The 13,894-nt window shown below is 37.8% G+C and overlaps 1 protein-coding gene across 1 annotated transcript in view; it reads left to right on the top strand.

Annotated features, from left to right (window-relative positions):
- The window catches only part of efemp2a (EGF-like fibulin extracellular matrix protein 2a), a 21,505-nt gene extending 7,611 nt beyond the window's left edge, over positions 1 to 13,894 (top strand). The window contains exons 2-11 of the mRNA XM_008420808.3: positions 2,063 to 2,314; positions 6,033 to 6,081; positions 6,156 to 6,344; positions 8,012 to 8,134; positions 8,211 to 8,327; positions 9,107 to 9,226; positions 10,662 to 10,781; positions 10,867 to 10,993; positions 12,573 to 12,768; positions 13,323 to 13,894. Of these exons, the coding sequence (XP_008419030.1) occupies positions 2,213 to 2,314; positions 6,033 to 6,081; positions 6,156 to 6,344; positions 8,012 to 8,134; positions 8,211 to 8,327; positions 9,107 to 9,226; positions 10,662 to 10,781; positions 10,867 to 10,993; positions 12,573 to 12,768; positions 13,323 to 13,484 (1,305 nt within the window). The 5' untranslated portion in view covers positions 2,063 to 2,212 and the 3' untranslated portion in view covers positions 13,485 to 13,894. The remainder of the gene's footprint in view (positions 1 to 2,062; positions 2,315 to 6,032; positions 6,082 to 6,155; positions 6,345 to 8,011; positions 8,135 to 8,210; positions 8,328 to 9,106; positions 9,227 to 10,661; positions 10,782 to 10,866; positions 10,994 to 12,572; positions 12,769 to 13,322) is intronic.

The following is a 13,894-nucleotide window of genomic DNA, read 5'->3' as shown; positions in this document are numbered from 1 at the left end:
GAATTGTGATTTTAATGTCAAGGAAAAATGAAAATTCAGGGGGAAAAAAATCAGTAAGAAAAAGGTGAGAGAAAACAGAATTCTGAGAAAAAAGTCAAAATTTTGACACCGGTTTAATCTCAGTTTCAGTCTTGAAACTGAAATAACAAAGAATAGGAAATCAGAGATGTACGATCTGATTTTTTTTTTTGTTTTGTTTTCCTGTGGTTTTAAACATTTCCCACAAGGTATAAATACAAATGCATGACTTTTGTTTCCTCAGAGAAATATATTGACATTTATGGTGATAATGTGACAGAATCCAAGGTTTTGAAGCACTTTTCTTGATGTAGTTTTAAAAGCCTCAAAAAGACTGAAAGTGACTCAGTTGTTCTTTGTTTTCGAATAAGTTACATCTGCTTCAAGTGTGTTTTATCGTTTTTTCCAGTCTAATCATCTACATTTCTGAACTCTTAGCAAACTTGTGGGGGTATGCAGGGCCAGCAAGTTAGGTTGTCTGATAAATGTCTCAGAGTTATTATGCAGCAGCTCATTTTCTGTTTCAGCAGAAGGCGGACACAAAACGTTATTGCAGAAACATGAGAGGGGGGGGTCAGGTTTTAAGAGTCAGTCCGGTCTTTGCCAGTTTGCAGACACAGAGAGCTTTCTGTAAGCGAAAGTATTGACTTGGTTATTTTTAGCCGAAGCTTCAGAGTACGTCACGGTGTTTATGTTTTGACCTGGCAGTGTGAGTATTTCCATTTATTTTTGCACCGATGAAGGGAGAACTGACTGACTGTCTTCTGAGAAGCTAATTATGAATCGGCTCCATCGTGTTTTGCTCTTACAGACTCAACTGAACCATTCTGAAGTAATTATCTTTGGAACAATCCAGAGTCAGCACACAGCTTCACTTAGTACTCCTTGAAACAACAAAACAGGCCCAAAATCTGGTCTGGGGGTAGTGATGGACTCTTCAGAGCGACATAAAGACAGTTACAAAGTCAGTCTTTTATCACCTGAAGAACATTTCCAGGATTAAAGCACTAATGTCTCAGCCAGATCTAGAGAAAATCATCCATGTTTTTATCTTCACAGTTCTGTCTAACAATATCGATCTGAGATAAGACTTTAAAATACTCCGTTTATAAATTACTCAGCGACTTTTTCCAAATTTGTTTATTTCAAATTCAGGACAAAAAACAAATCAGAATTTTGACTTTGAATTAATCTGAGATTAAAGTGAAATTTGTTTCTCTGAATTTTGACTTTTTGTTAAATTAAAGTCAGAATTCTTTATGATGATTTAAGTCCAAATTTTCACATTTTTCTCAGAACTAAGACATTTTCTTAATAATAAAGTCATTTAGATTTTGTCAAACTTTGGCTTTTTCCTCAGAATTTTTGTTTTTCTCACTTATTCTGACCTTTTCTGGAACTAAAGTCAAAATTCTGACATTTTTGTCAGTATTTAGTTTTTTTCCTCTCACTTTTTACAAAATGTTGACTTTTTTCTGATTTTCTGACTCATCCAGGGTTTTATCTTCACAGGTCTACCTAAAAAAATAAATCAGAGGTTAGACTTCAAAATACTTTTGTTAGTTTATAAGTCACCGAATGGCTTAGCACCAAAATATCTTAAAGATCTGCTGTTGTCATAGCAACCTTCCAAACCTCTCAGGTCTTCTGGTTCTGGTCTGCATCCCCAGAACCAGAATCAAACATGCAGAAGCAACATTCAGCTTCTATGCACCACAAATCTATAAGAAACTTCCTGAAAACTGTAAAACTGCTGAAACACTGACTTCTTTTACATCTAGGCTAAATCCACCTGTTTAGATTTTATTTTGAACCATAATAAATAAAAAATTTACCAACTTTTGGATGTTTATTGATGATTTTGATGATGGCTCTTGACAAAATGTAACGTTTGTTCCTGTAAGATATTTTAATTTTGTGTCTTTTAACGTAAAGCATTTTGAAGTGCCTTGCTGCTGAAATGTGCGATGCGAATAAACTCTGATTCTGTGATGTCCAAAGTTTTAAATGTCTTTTATGTCTTCTCTGTCTCTCTGCATTGCAGATCTCATCCACTCTGAGTCTGAACTTCAGAGTCCAACTGCCTCGCAGTCGTCATCGTGTGTGTGTATGTGTGTGTGTGTGCGTGTGTGTGTGAGTGTATGTGTGTGTGTGCATGTTTTCTGTTAGCTTGCCCATTAGTTAGTGTATTAGTATGCAGGGTGTTTGTGTGTCAGTCTTGTGTGTGTGCATATATGTGTCTGCGCTCCTCCGCAGTGCGATTTCACAGTCGCATGTAAAAACTTACACCAACACGGTAAGAATGGATGAATCTCTATCGTCTCTTTTCTTTTTATTTGTTTATATAGCATCAAGAAAATAAAATGTTGTGTTTACATTTTTAACTATTTAAAAAATATTCGAGGCAGAATTGAGAATTAAAATGCTCTTATAAGATTGTAAAATATTTTTTGAGTCACTATTAGAGGAAGAATTAGTTTTAACGGTTTCTCTAGTGCCTTGCAAAAAATCTGAGAAGAGTGGCATGCATTGTTGTATCAGTGAATTGACATTTTCTTCATTGCAAAATGGCTCCAGCAGTTTCTTTGGAATTCTTTCCACTGATTCCCAGTTAGGTTAATGACTGGACTTTGGCTAGGCCAGAGGTCTGCCATTGTTAAAATCCAAACAACCATTTTTGACCTCGTTCAAGCTGAGAAAAGTTTCATTACAGCTGCAAAAGTTACATGATGATTTGAAAAAACACGATTTATAATCTGCAACAGGAAATTTGTTATTTCTAAAGAACCGCCATTTTGTTTTGTATTGTTAGTGGAACTGGGTAGTAACTAGATACATTTATTTGAGTAAAAAAATAAAGGGAAAAAATAAATTTACGCTTCTGAGTATTTTTACTATTTTGTACTTTTACTTTAGTAACTTTATAATCAAGTATCTCTACTGGTACTTGAGTAAAATTTTTGGGTACTCTACCAATTCTGAGTAACTTGAAGAACGGAAAAACATGTTTTAACCAAGACACCAGACACACACCTGCAGTTTTTGTTAAAGTTTCATAAGTGTTATATTGAAAGAAGTTCATCTGGAAAAATATTTTTCCCTGATTCTGTTATTTTGTTATTTATATCAAAATTTCCACATGAATTTCTGTTTTAATCCATCTTATTGCATAGTTTCAAAATATTAAATGATTGATGCTTTGAATAGTACTCAGCACTTCAGTCAAGTAATTTCTTGGATGGTTGCTTTTTACTTTTACTTAAATATGTTGAACCATCTCTCCTCTGAGAACAATTTTTGGATACACTCCATGTTTGTTATCCTAAAATAATAATAAAAGTCTTTTGCAAAAAGAAGATGGATTTATTTTCTTCTATGGTACTTTAATAGTTGTTGAAAATCAAGGGGAAAGATGTATAGTTTCTAATGACTAAAAAAAAATTATTCTAAAAAAGTTGCAGGTGCTTTTAGCGTCATTCTGTTGTGGAACTCTAATATATTCCATGAAAAACCTTTTTATTATATGTATATTTAAAACATATCAGAATGTGGTTCTTTTATCATTTTTATCCAGTTATTAGAGCTTTGGTAGGTCCAAAGAGCCGCAGGTTTAAGACTATAAATAATACTGCCACCATTACCATGTTTCACTGCAGGAAGTGTATATTCAGGATGACCTTTAGTCTTAGTTTTGCTTCACACATGGCGTTTTGTTCACTGTTTGATCAGAGCGCCATATGTTTTCTGCATCCTCTACATGACTTGTGGAAAACCTTACTGTACTTTCTTCCTGCCAATCCTCCATAACGGCCAAATTTGATGACTAATATTTGTCCTGTCAACTTGACCTCAGCTTTGGATCTCTGCAGCTCGTTTAGAGTCACCATGGGCCTCTTGGCTGTCTTAATGACTAATGCGCTCCTTTCCTGTCTTGTCAGTTTTATGAACCACCAAACTTCTCCAGAGGTTTATCTCAAACCTGTTTGGTGTGTTTCTTGGTCTTCATGATGATGTTTGTTCTCAAACAAACCTCTGTGTAGCTGATATTAAAACACACACAGCCAGTGTAATTGGTTGCTCTAGATTTTACTTAAAAGGGATCAATCATGCAAAACTCGCATTTTGCATATTTTTTGTGCTTCCATTCGCGTCTCAATTGCTTCAAAAAAACAGTTTTTGGCTATAAGTTCATGTTTTATGGTGCCTTTAATATAACTCGTTTTAAAGTCCTCCTGAATGAAACAACACAAATCAGTAGGAACTGCCCAGATGGTTACCTTGCAATATTAGCGGCGTTCCGCCCGTCACCTAGCAACACAAGCAGAGCTCCAGCAGGTTTGGTCAGCTGGTTTTACAGCTGTATGTGCTGTACAATGGCTGCTGGAAAAACAGTTGTATAATTGCGCATCTGTTGGCAGCTATTTTCACGTGCAAGTGTAAACGATAAGTTGTGGGGCGTGGCCAGCATCAGCTTAATTGGATTTAAAGTGACAAGAGGCCTAAAACAGCTCGTTTTGAAAGGAGATAAAAATAGGCTGAACTGACCAGACAAAAATCGCATTATTCAAGAATGATTTTGTGCAGAAAAAAGTTATGAACATGTTTTGTATCACACATATAACTATCCTAAAATGTTCAAGGAACCATTAAAGCTTTAAAGGTGTCAGAGTAAATGGAGGAATAATATACAAACATGTGCCACACTTTTCAGATTTTATTGTCAAATTTTGAAATTATTTACTTCCTCTTTGAATTTATATAACACTTTCATACTATGAAACCTGAAGCTTGGCTGTAATGTGGCAAACTGTGAGCTCTACTAAAACAGAGACGACTGAACTGAGTTCAATTATTAGCAAATTTAGGAAATAAATTAAACTTGATTATGTACCTTTCAATAAAAGTGACTTAACTCTTGTTTATATTGCTCAGAATTGACAAAACAATGTTCTATTATTGACTAGTCAATGGATCTACAATAATTTACATCCACTTTGTTTAATTAAAGGATTGAAGCTGATTTTATCATTGATTAACTAAATAAATTAATTTTTTTATTATTTTGAAAGTCCTTTTAACTTGACAATTTTGACCCAGGTGACAAATAGTTTGGACATCCCGCTCTAACAAGTTTCAATCCAGGTTTGCCTCGCAACATGATGCTGCCACCACCTTCACAGAAGGGATTTATGTAAACTGTGATTGAAACAGTTTCACCTCTTAAGGATATGGGGGAATTTCACTAAGGGGGTTTAATATACAAATTTTGATTTGCAACTGAACTCTACCAAAAAATCTGAATAAGACAAAATGATGGGTATAAATGTTAAGTTGCTTTAACATTTCTGGTTTTTCACGTGCGACTCTCTCTCCAACTTCATCGTGCCTAAAATAAGTAGGAACAGTTTCAGTTTTACATTCATGCCTTCTGGAAATCTATGACGTTTTTCTCGTTTAGCTGCTTGTCGAGACAGAACGTTTTTCCCCGGAAGGGCCTAAAAAAAAAACCCCAGCATGCCGCAGCAGCGCACCTGTCAGGTGATCCCCTTGGGTTTTGGGTGGAAATGTTAGCCTTAAGTCACCTTTCCTGCTCTGTGTGTAATGTTCCAGTGACATGTCGCTTCTCGGGACTTTAAAGCGGTCATTGCTGGGAATAAATTTGGATTTAATATCACGTCTCCTCACTCCTCCGCTTTTCTTTCCACTGCAGGTCACAGTGGTGTGCTTTTCCCTCTCAGTGATAATGACCGTTTTTCCAAACTGAGCCTTTAAACACTTCGTTTCTGAAGCACAGTTTGGCTTTGGGAAGGATTTTAAAAATGCTAAAATGGATTTACGTCTCCTCGGCTCAGAGCTTTAACATGAATACCCCCTGCTTCGTTTCTCTTGTTCCACTACTGGAGATTTATTGTGTATAATGAATATATTATGCAACTCCTTGGCTCAGGGAGTCTGCTCACGTATTTTTTCCACTTTGTTTTCTCACAGTCTTCTCTCTCTGCTGCTCTTTGTAGGAATGTACAGATGGGTATCACTGGGACCCCCTGACTGAGCACTGCAAAGGTAAAACTCTGCACCTCTCAGAGCACTCCGGATCCATTTTTAATCAGATTTCTGACTGAGTGTCTTCCTGGCAGACATAAATGAGTGCGAGACCATTCCAGATGCCTGCAAAGGAGAGATGAAGTGCTTCAACCACTATGGCGGCTACCTGTGCCTCCCCCGCTCTGCGTCGGTCATCCCCGCTCCGGAGCCCGCCATCACCCCCACCCCGGCCTTTAACCCTTGCCCTCTGGGCTACGAGCCGCATGGAGACAGCTGCGTGGGTGGGTGGCGGCCGCAGGATGAGCGATCGCTAAGCGAGTGTGTGTTGGTGGCCGCAGATTGTTGAGGGACAGGTGGCAGCGGCAGGCGTGAGGACTGGAGGCAGCAAACTGGTGCGATCTCTGTGGGTGTGAGTGAGTGGGAACCCGCAGGACAGGAATTTGGGAGATTTCACACGAGGACAGCTGCTGCGTTTTTAGAAACTGACTTGCAGCTAGAAACCTGCTAGCGCCGGAGGTGTTTAACATGACTTGCATGAGACAGCAAGCATGACTCAACGTGGTATTCTCAGCTGTTGGGAGCAAGCAAGGCCAAAAGCTGCAGACTCGGCTTCGGCTGGCGGGAGCGTAGCTGCCGCATTAGGCTCACAATGAGTTTTAAATTGGAAAATATTCTGCAAAAAAATTGCACATTTTGCACATTTTTGTGCCTCCATTTGTGTCTCATCTGCTTCTAAAAAGCTCAGGGACTTAATAAATACCATCCAGACGTTTTTGGCATTAAGTTAAAGGGGCGGTATGTGAAGTCGACTTTTTTGGGTTTCATATAATGTTATGATGCCATTTCCTAAAGTGCCGCTTTGATTCTTTCATGCATGTTTGAGAAATCCTTTAACCTGGCAACAAATTGGCTGTGAAAAACACCTGAGCCGTCCTAACCCCGCCTTCGACAACGAAGCTCCTCCTCAGAGATGGAGTTTCCAAGCTTCTAAGCTTCTTAAGGCTCCCCCACTCAGCTCCTTCAGACTAGCCAGCAGCAATTAGCTAAAACCTATAGAAACTGAGCATTTACCGAGCTCATTGTAGGAGCTACTTCTCTGGTAAAAACATTGTTAAAGGGTTAATAGAGGAGCTACAAAGTCATGACTTCCTGAAGGCAAAATTTCAGAAAGAACAGGAGTTTTTAAAGAGACAGAGGCCCAATTTTGAGGCATTAAAGTCAAATTTCTTTTAAGTCACCTGAAGGTAATATAGTTACTTGATTGTGCTATAAATGGTACTGTGTGGCTGGAAAATATGTAATACTGCCCCTTTAATGTTTTTTAGTGTCTACTTTTTACTTTTACTTTAAGTAGTACCATTTTTACTTGTGTACAATTTTTGGGTACTTTAGCCATAACTGGTAAAACATTTGGATTACACGCTGACAAAGGTGGGGGGGGGGGTATTCAAAGATTGTACTTAGGAGTACTTCAACTTAAAGTAAAAGTATCTGTCCAAGAAATTATACAAGAGTAAAAAAATATTTGGTAAAATGTCTGCTCAAGTAGAGAAAGCAATGAAATCATGAGCCATTTAATATTTAAAAATTACATAATCAGATGGACCAAAATATAAAGTTGAGTGGAATTTTTTTAATTTTAAGGCATTTTAAGGCAAAAGAAAAATAAAGTCAGTTTCTTTCAAAGTAAAACTTCTGAAAGTGCATGTGTGTGTGGTGAATTTTTGGTTAAAATGTGTTTGCTTTTCATTCAGTGGTAGAGAATCCAGAAATTACTCAAGAGTACAGATACTTCATAATAAAATTACAAAAGTAAAAGTAAAACATACAGCTTAATAAAAATACCCCTAAAAGTATTTTTTTTCAATGAAGTTCCATAGGTAAATGTAACCATTTGCTGCCTAACTCTGCCTTTAAGGTCCATCTCCGTTCTGTTTCTCCCACACAGATATCGATGAGTGTGAGCGAGACGAGCACGACTGCCAGCCCAGTCAGCAGTGCATCAACACGCTAGGCGCCTTCAATTGCCAGTGCCCCCGCGGCTACAGCAAGGTCGGCACGGAGTGCATTGGTGAGTCCATCTCCACATCACTTCCTGCTGCGCTGAATAAACCTGTTACCCTCTGACCCGTGTTTCTCACCTCCAGACATAGACGAGTGCAGGTTCAGGTACTGCCAGCACCGCTGCGTCAACGTCCCCGGATCCTTCTCCTGTCAGTGCGAGCCAGGCTTCCAGGTGGGAGGGAACAACCGTTCCTGCGTTGGTGAGAGTTAATGTTATTAATCCCTACTCAATCACATTTAAGGCCACTTTCACACTGCAGCCTGAGGGGACTTAATTCAGATTTAAAAAAAAAAAATCAAATCAGATTTGCAAAAAAATCAAGTGGTTGTCCACACTTCCAGCAACTTGTATGTGATCTCCAGTGTGAACTCCAAACGACCTGAAAGTGTCCCACATGCACAGTAGAGGGCGCAATAACGACACACATAGAGAATGGTCAGTGTTTTGCCAATCGCCATAAAAAACAAGAGCCCAGTGTTCATCTTGTTGATTTTAAATGGTGACATTTATAAATGAATGAACAAGGTGAAAATTAGACTTTTTTCCACTAATAACAGGCTAAATAATCCAAATTATTGCTGTTAATTGTTTTTACTGTGAAACAAACAGAACCGCATTGGTATTCCTTCAATCAACAATCGACATTAAACATCTCTTTTGTCAAATGTTTCAAAAAACAAACAAACATAAAAGCTGTATTACCACTGTCACAGTAACTGATGACAGATGAAAAACGTCTAAAGAATAACTAAAAGCCACTGAGATCACTAGCTTTCAAGAAGAATAATTGATAAAATATGTCTCCCCCTGTTGCAAATCCTCTCTATTTCAACAATCAGTGTTATTCTAAAAACCTACTCTCTTGAGTTTTGCTTCTTTGGCAGCAAAGTGCATTTTCCCAGGCAGCAGCTCAGTTAGAAATCCTGGTTTTTGGACGCTTCGGTGCAGTAAAATGTGCTGCTCGTTTTGTGTTTTCAGATGTAAATGAGTGTGAGATGGGCGCCCCCTGCTCTCAGCGGTGTTTCAACACCTACGGCACCTTTATGTGTCGCTGCGATCAGGGCTACGAACTCGGGTCTGACGGGTTTACCTGCAACGGTAAGAATTATCCTCCATTATCCCTGATTTATCTGTGGAAAGGCATTAAAGCTGCAAGGTGCAACTCAGCCTAAAGCCTCTTTATCAATCGCGGGTCTAAAAGAGCAGCCAGGTGTATTAGGTCCCTCTGCAGTGTACGGAAATCATGATTAAACTAGGAGTTTACACATGACAAGCAAGTCTTTTTATACATGTATAGCTAAAAACTACCGTTGTATGCTAAGCTAACAGTCACTGACCGAAGTCAAAGCAGTACGAATCATGACAGACTGACTTAGTTGCTAAAAAGAACAAATAAGTATCCTCATTAAGAAGTTATGCTTATACTTTATTAACAGTTTATCGAATAAATCATTATTTTTACCTTCTTACTTCCCGTTTCACGGACGTCCTCTAATGGCGGTTCCTTCAGTTTACTTTTTTTCTTGTGGAAAGTTCCAGAATTCTGGAAGTCCAAGAAGCGACGTGATTGGTCGATGGTTTAACACGTGTTCTGTGTGTCCAATTGTAGAACACGTGAAGTGTAGAAAACGACACGAGATGTGTTGAATTGGTACAAGAAAAATGTGTTAAATAATAACACATTTGTTTTAAGAGTGTAGAGTACCCAAAAACTGCACTCTAGTAAGAGTAACATTACTTCATTTTACTCAAGTAAAAGTAAATAGTAGCCTTGAGGAAATTACTGAAGTACGAGTAAAAAAAAGTGGTAAAAAGTCTACTAAAGTACTGATCAAAATATCAATCATTTAATACTTAATAATGACCTACCAAGATGGACCAAAATGTAAAGTTATGTGGAAATTTTTGGCTATTTTATGGACCAAAATGAAAATAACATAATTAACAAATAACAAAAGCAGCCAAAGTCAGGTAGGGAAACCAGAAATTTTACTCAAGTTAAGAGTACAAATATTTAATGAGATTACACAAGTAAAAAGGACAACGAAGCAAAAATACTCGTAAAAGTAAATTTTTTGCAAAACGTTACTCAAGTAAATACAACTAGTTACTACCTAACTCTGATTATGAAATGGATAATATGTGCATAAAATTCAAGCTCCTCTGAAATCTTCATGAGCTACTATGAAGAAATAAAATACCAAAATTTCCTCTTAACTTTACATTTTGGTCTGTCTGATGATGTAATTTTTATATATTAAATGATTGATAATTTGATCAGTTACTCAGCACTTTTTTACCAAATACTTTTTTACTCTTACTTGAGTATTTTCTTGGATGGCTACTTTTAAGTTTTACTTCAGTAAAAATATGTTTAAGTAGTGTTACTCTTGCTTGAGTACTATTGTAGTGAGCTCTACCCACCTCTGGTTGTATTCTACTCTGAATATGTAGTGACAGTTTCAACAAATATGTAAAATAATGTTTTATAAGTTGCGTACTGCGGCATTAATCCCCCGACCCGCCTTGTCAGACGTCGATGAGTGCAGGTCCTCCAGCTACCACTGCCAGTTCCGCTGCGTCAACGAACCCGGGAAGTTCTCGTGTGTGTGCCCTGAGGGATACCAGCTGGTGGGCACCAGGATGTGCCAAGGTGAGTTTCTGAAATAAATAAAAAATATGTAAAAACCACCCCTCTCTGCACAGTCAAAACTCACAAGCTGCTTTTTATGCTGCAGATATAAACGAATGCGAAACAGGCGAGCATCAGTGCAGCGACACGCAGACCTGCGTCAACATCCACGGCCGCTACCAGTGTGTGGATGCCAACCGCTGCCAAGAGCCATACGCCCACAACTCGGACAAGTGAGTGACGGCAAACACACACTCACACACCTTGTCCTAATTAGAGAAGTATGTGCTGGCCATCGGCTCTGAACATAATCAGGAGCCTGTGCCGAGCGCGGTGCAGACTGCTAAATTGCACCAATTACTTTTTCCACGTTTGAGTCCAGCTTTACAAGCTTTTCTTTTGAACATTCTCCAAAGCAATAAGAGGACTTTTACAGCTGAGAACAAGCTGGTGGAAATCACCTCCTGTCAACATGCCACACAGGAGGGTGTAATAGGGCTGTCCAAAGGGTGGCTCGGGGGCCATTTGTGGGACTTTGCATGATTTCTGGCAGACCCCAACAATCTCAGTTCTACACCTGAGCAAATCGTAGTTTGTTGATGGAAATGTAAAAATGTTTTTATCTTAGGTGCAACTTTTATATAGCAGATAACTATATTTAAAAAATAGGTAAAGTAAAATTATGACAATAAAGTCGCTATATTGTGACTTTATTCTCATAATTTTATTATTTATATCTTTTTGCATTCATCTTAATTTTCAAGTAACTAGAACTACAATTATTGACCTGCTTTTACTCATTCTCAATAAGATCAACCTTACTAAATTAGAAACTGTGGCCCTGCTTTATGCTACTGGCACAAATTAAGAAAAAAGACATAAAATTACAAGAATATTGTAATACAAGATTAAAGTCTTAATATTACTGGAAGTAAGTCTAAATAATGCAAGAATAAAAAGTCTTAATATTAAGATAATAAATTCATAGTATTATGACAGTAAAGTCGGAATAATGTGACAATAAAAATATTGTAATTATCATAATAAAAGTAGTAACATGACAATAAAGGCCCTAAGAATAGAATTAGGTTCCCAATTATTAAAGTTTTTGCATTCTTAATTTAATTATTGACCTGCTTTTACTCAAAAGCAAATTTCTGACAGCCCAAATAAGAAAACAATCAATCCTAAAAAATTAAAAACTGTGGCCTTGTTTTATTCTAATGTACAACAGAGTATTATGGCCATGCCAGGAAAAAAAAAACATAAATAAAATTCTGGGAATAAAGTCATAATATTATGAGAATAAGGTAATAGTATTATGAGATTTGTTTTATTTCTAGAATAAAGCCAAAATAGTATGAGAATAAAAAGTTGGATAAATATGAGAATAAAAAGTAGTAAATAATACAAAAATAAAGTTGAAATATTATGACTTTATTCATATTTTGACTTCATTCTTGTAATATTGTGATTTCATTCTCATAATTTTATTGTTTTTATTTTCTTAGTATCGACCTAATATTCCATCATACAAATGCAGTCTTTCAGCACTTTTATGTTTTGCATCTACAACAATTTACTGATTAATTTTTATACAAATCTGACTATTTTGTTGATTTCAATAAAATTGTAATTTTTTAGTTTATTATTGAGCAGTTAAAATAAAAACTGCTCAATAATAGCAGTTTTTAAAATGTTGTTGGCGCCGGTCATTTTAAAATAGTTTCCTCATCTTTTGGGAGAACTTTACTCCCTCTGCTGGCTGATGGATGAACTGCAATAACAATAATAAAAGGTGTTTTTCTCCAGCCTCTGCGTGTGCCCGCACAGCAAGCCTGCCTGCAGAGACTTGCCTTACAGCGTGGTCCACCGGTACATGACCATCACCTCGGAGCGCTCCGCCCCCTCAGACATATTCCTGATCCAGACCACCAACTTCCTGACCGGCTCCTTCAACACCTTCCGCATCCGGTCCGGTGATGACAACAGGGAATTTTACATCAGGGTGAGGACTCTGTCAAAAGAACCAGCTTTGTTAGACCGCAGAACAAAACACCTCAGTAAACGCGGAGTGAAATCTGCACCAAACTGCTTAAAAATGAGCTTCAGATTCCAAAAGTAATTCCTCTTTTTACTACCTCCAATGACCCTAAAATGCTGTTGTGCAATTTTACCACCAAATATTAGAATATTTGGTATTAGATTTGGTGGTGTAAAGAAAAGTGGTTTCACTTTTCTTGTTGCGCTAAAGAAAGCGAAGCCATGTTTGTGTAATCTGGAGCTCAGACACTTAAAACTAAAACAACACGTAGCAGAAATAAATTATATAAATGTAATCATAAATTAGTTATTTTAATGTGTAGTACAAACTAAAGAGCTATTAAATGTCAGTTTAAATGTAATTATTTTTAACATTTTGTCTCTGTGTAATAAATGTCCACAGATTAAAGGTTTTTCTTAAAGATTAATCAGATTTTATGCTGAATATGTTTGCAGGCCGTTTTATAGAAGCCTCCAGTGACTGTAAAACTCTTTTGGTTGGTTTTTGTGTCGCCTCAGCAAACCAATAACTACAGCGCCATGCTGGTTCTGGCTCGGGCCGTGTCGGGCCCCAGAGAGTACACGTTGGACCTGGAGATGCTGTCGGGTCACCCTCTGGTCGGCCAGCGCAGCAGCTCCGTCCTCAGACTTTCCATCTTTGTTGGGCCGTACACCTTCTGAAGCCGGAGCCGGGCGGACGGACGCAGACCCAAACGGAGCTGCAGAACAGAAGTGGTCGATGCAGTTCAGCCAGTCACTGTGATGTTCACCTTTTCTGCCTTCAGTGGTCCACAGAAAAACGCCACTTTCCTGTCAGAATTCAGCAAACACACCGTTTTACTGATTTTACCTTCTATTCTGTCCGGTAAACCATCTGACCGGGTCCAAAGGACTGGATTTCTCATCAGTTATCAGTTTTCATGCTTATCAACATGTTAATGTTTTCAGTAACTGCCCACCAGACCTCAGCACCACACCTCCTCCACTGTTCATTATCTGTGTTTGTGCTACTTCTCTGTTGTTTCGGGGTTTGTCATGTTGTACTTTATATTTTTAAAGATTTGAACTCAAATAAAACAATACTCCTTATA

This window comes from Poecilia reticulata, chromosome 10 (genome assembly GCF_904066995.2).
Source record: "Poecilia reticulata chromosome 10, P_reticulata-male-v2, whole genome shotgun sequence".
Lineage (NCBI taxonomy): Eukaryota > Metazoa > Chordata > Actinopteri > Cyprinodontiformes > Poeciliidae > Poecilia > Poecilia reticulata.
The sequence above is the reverse complement of the archived record's forward strand: the minus strand, read 5'-3'. Positions and strand labels throughout refer to the sequence as shown.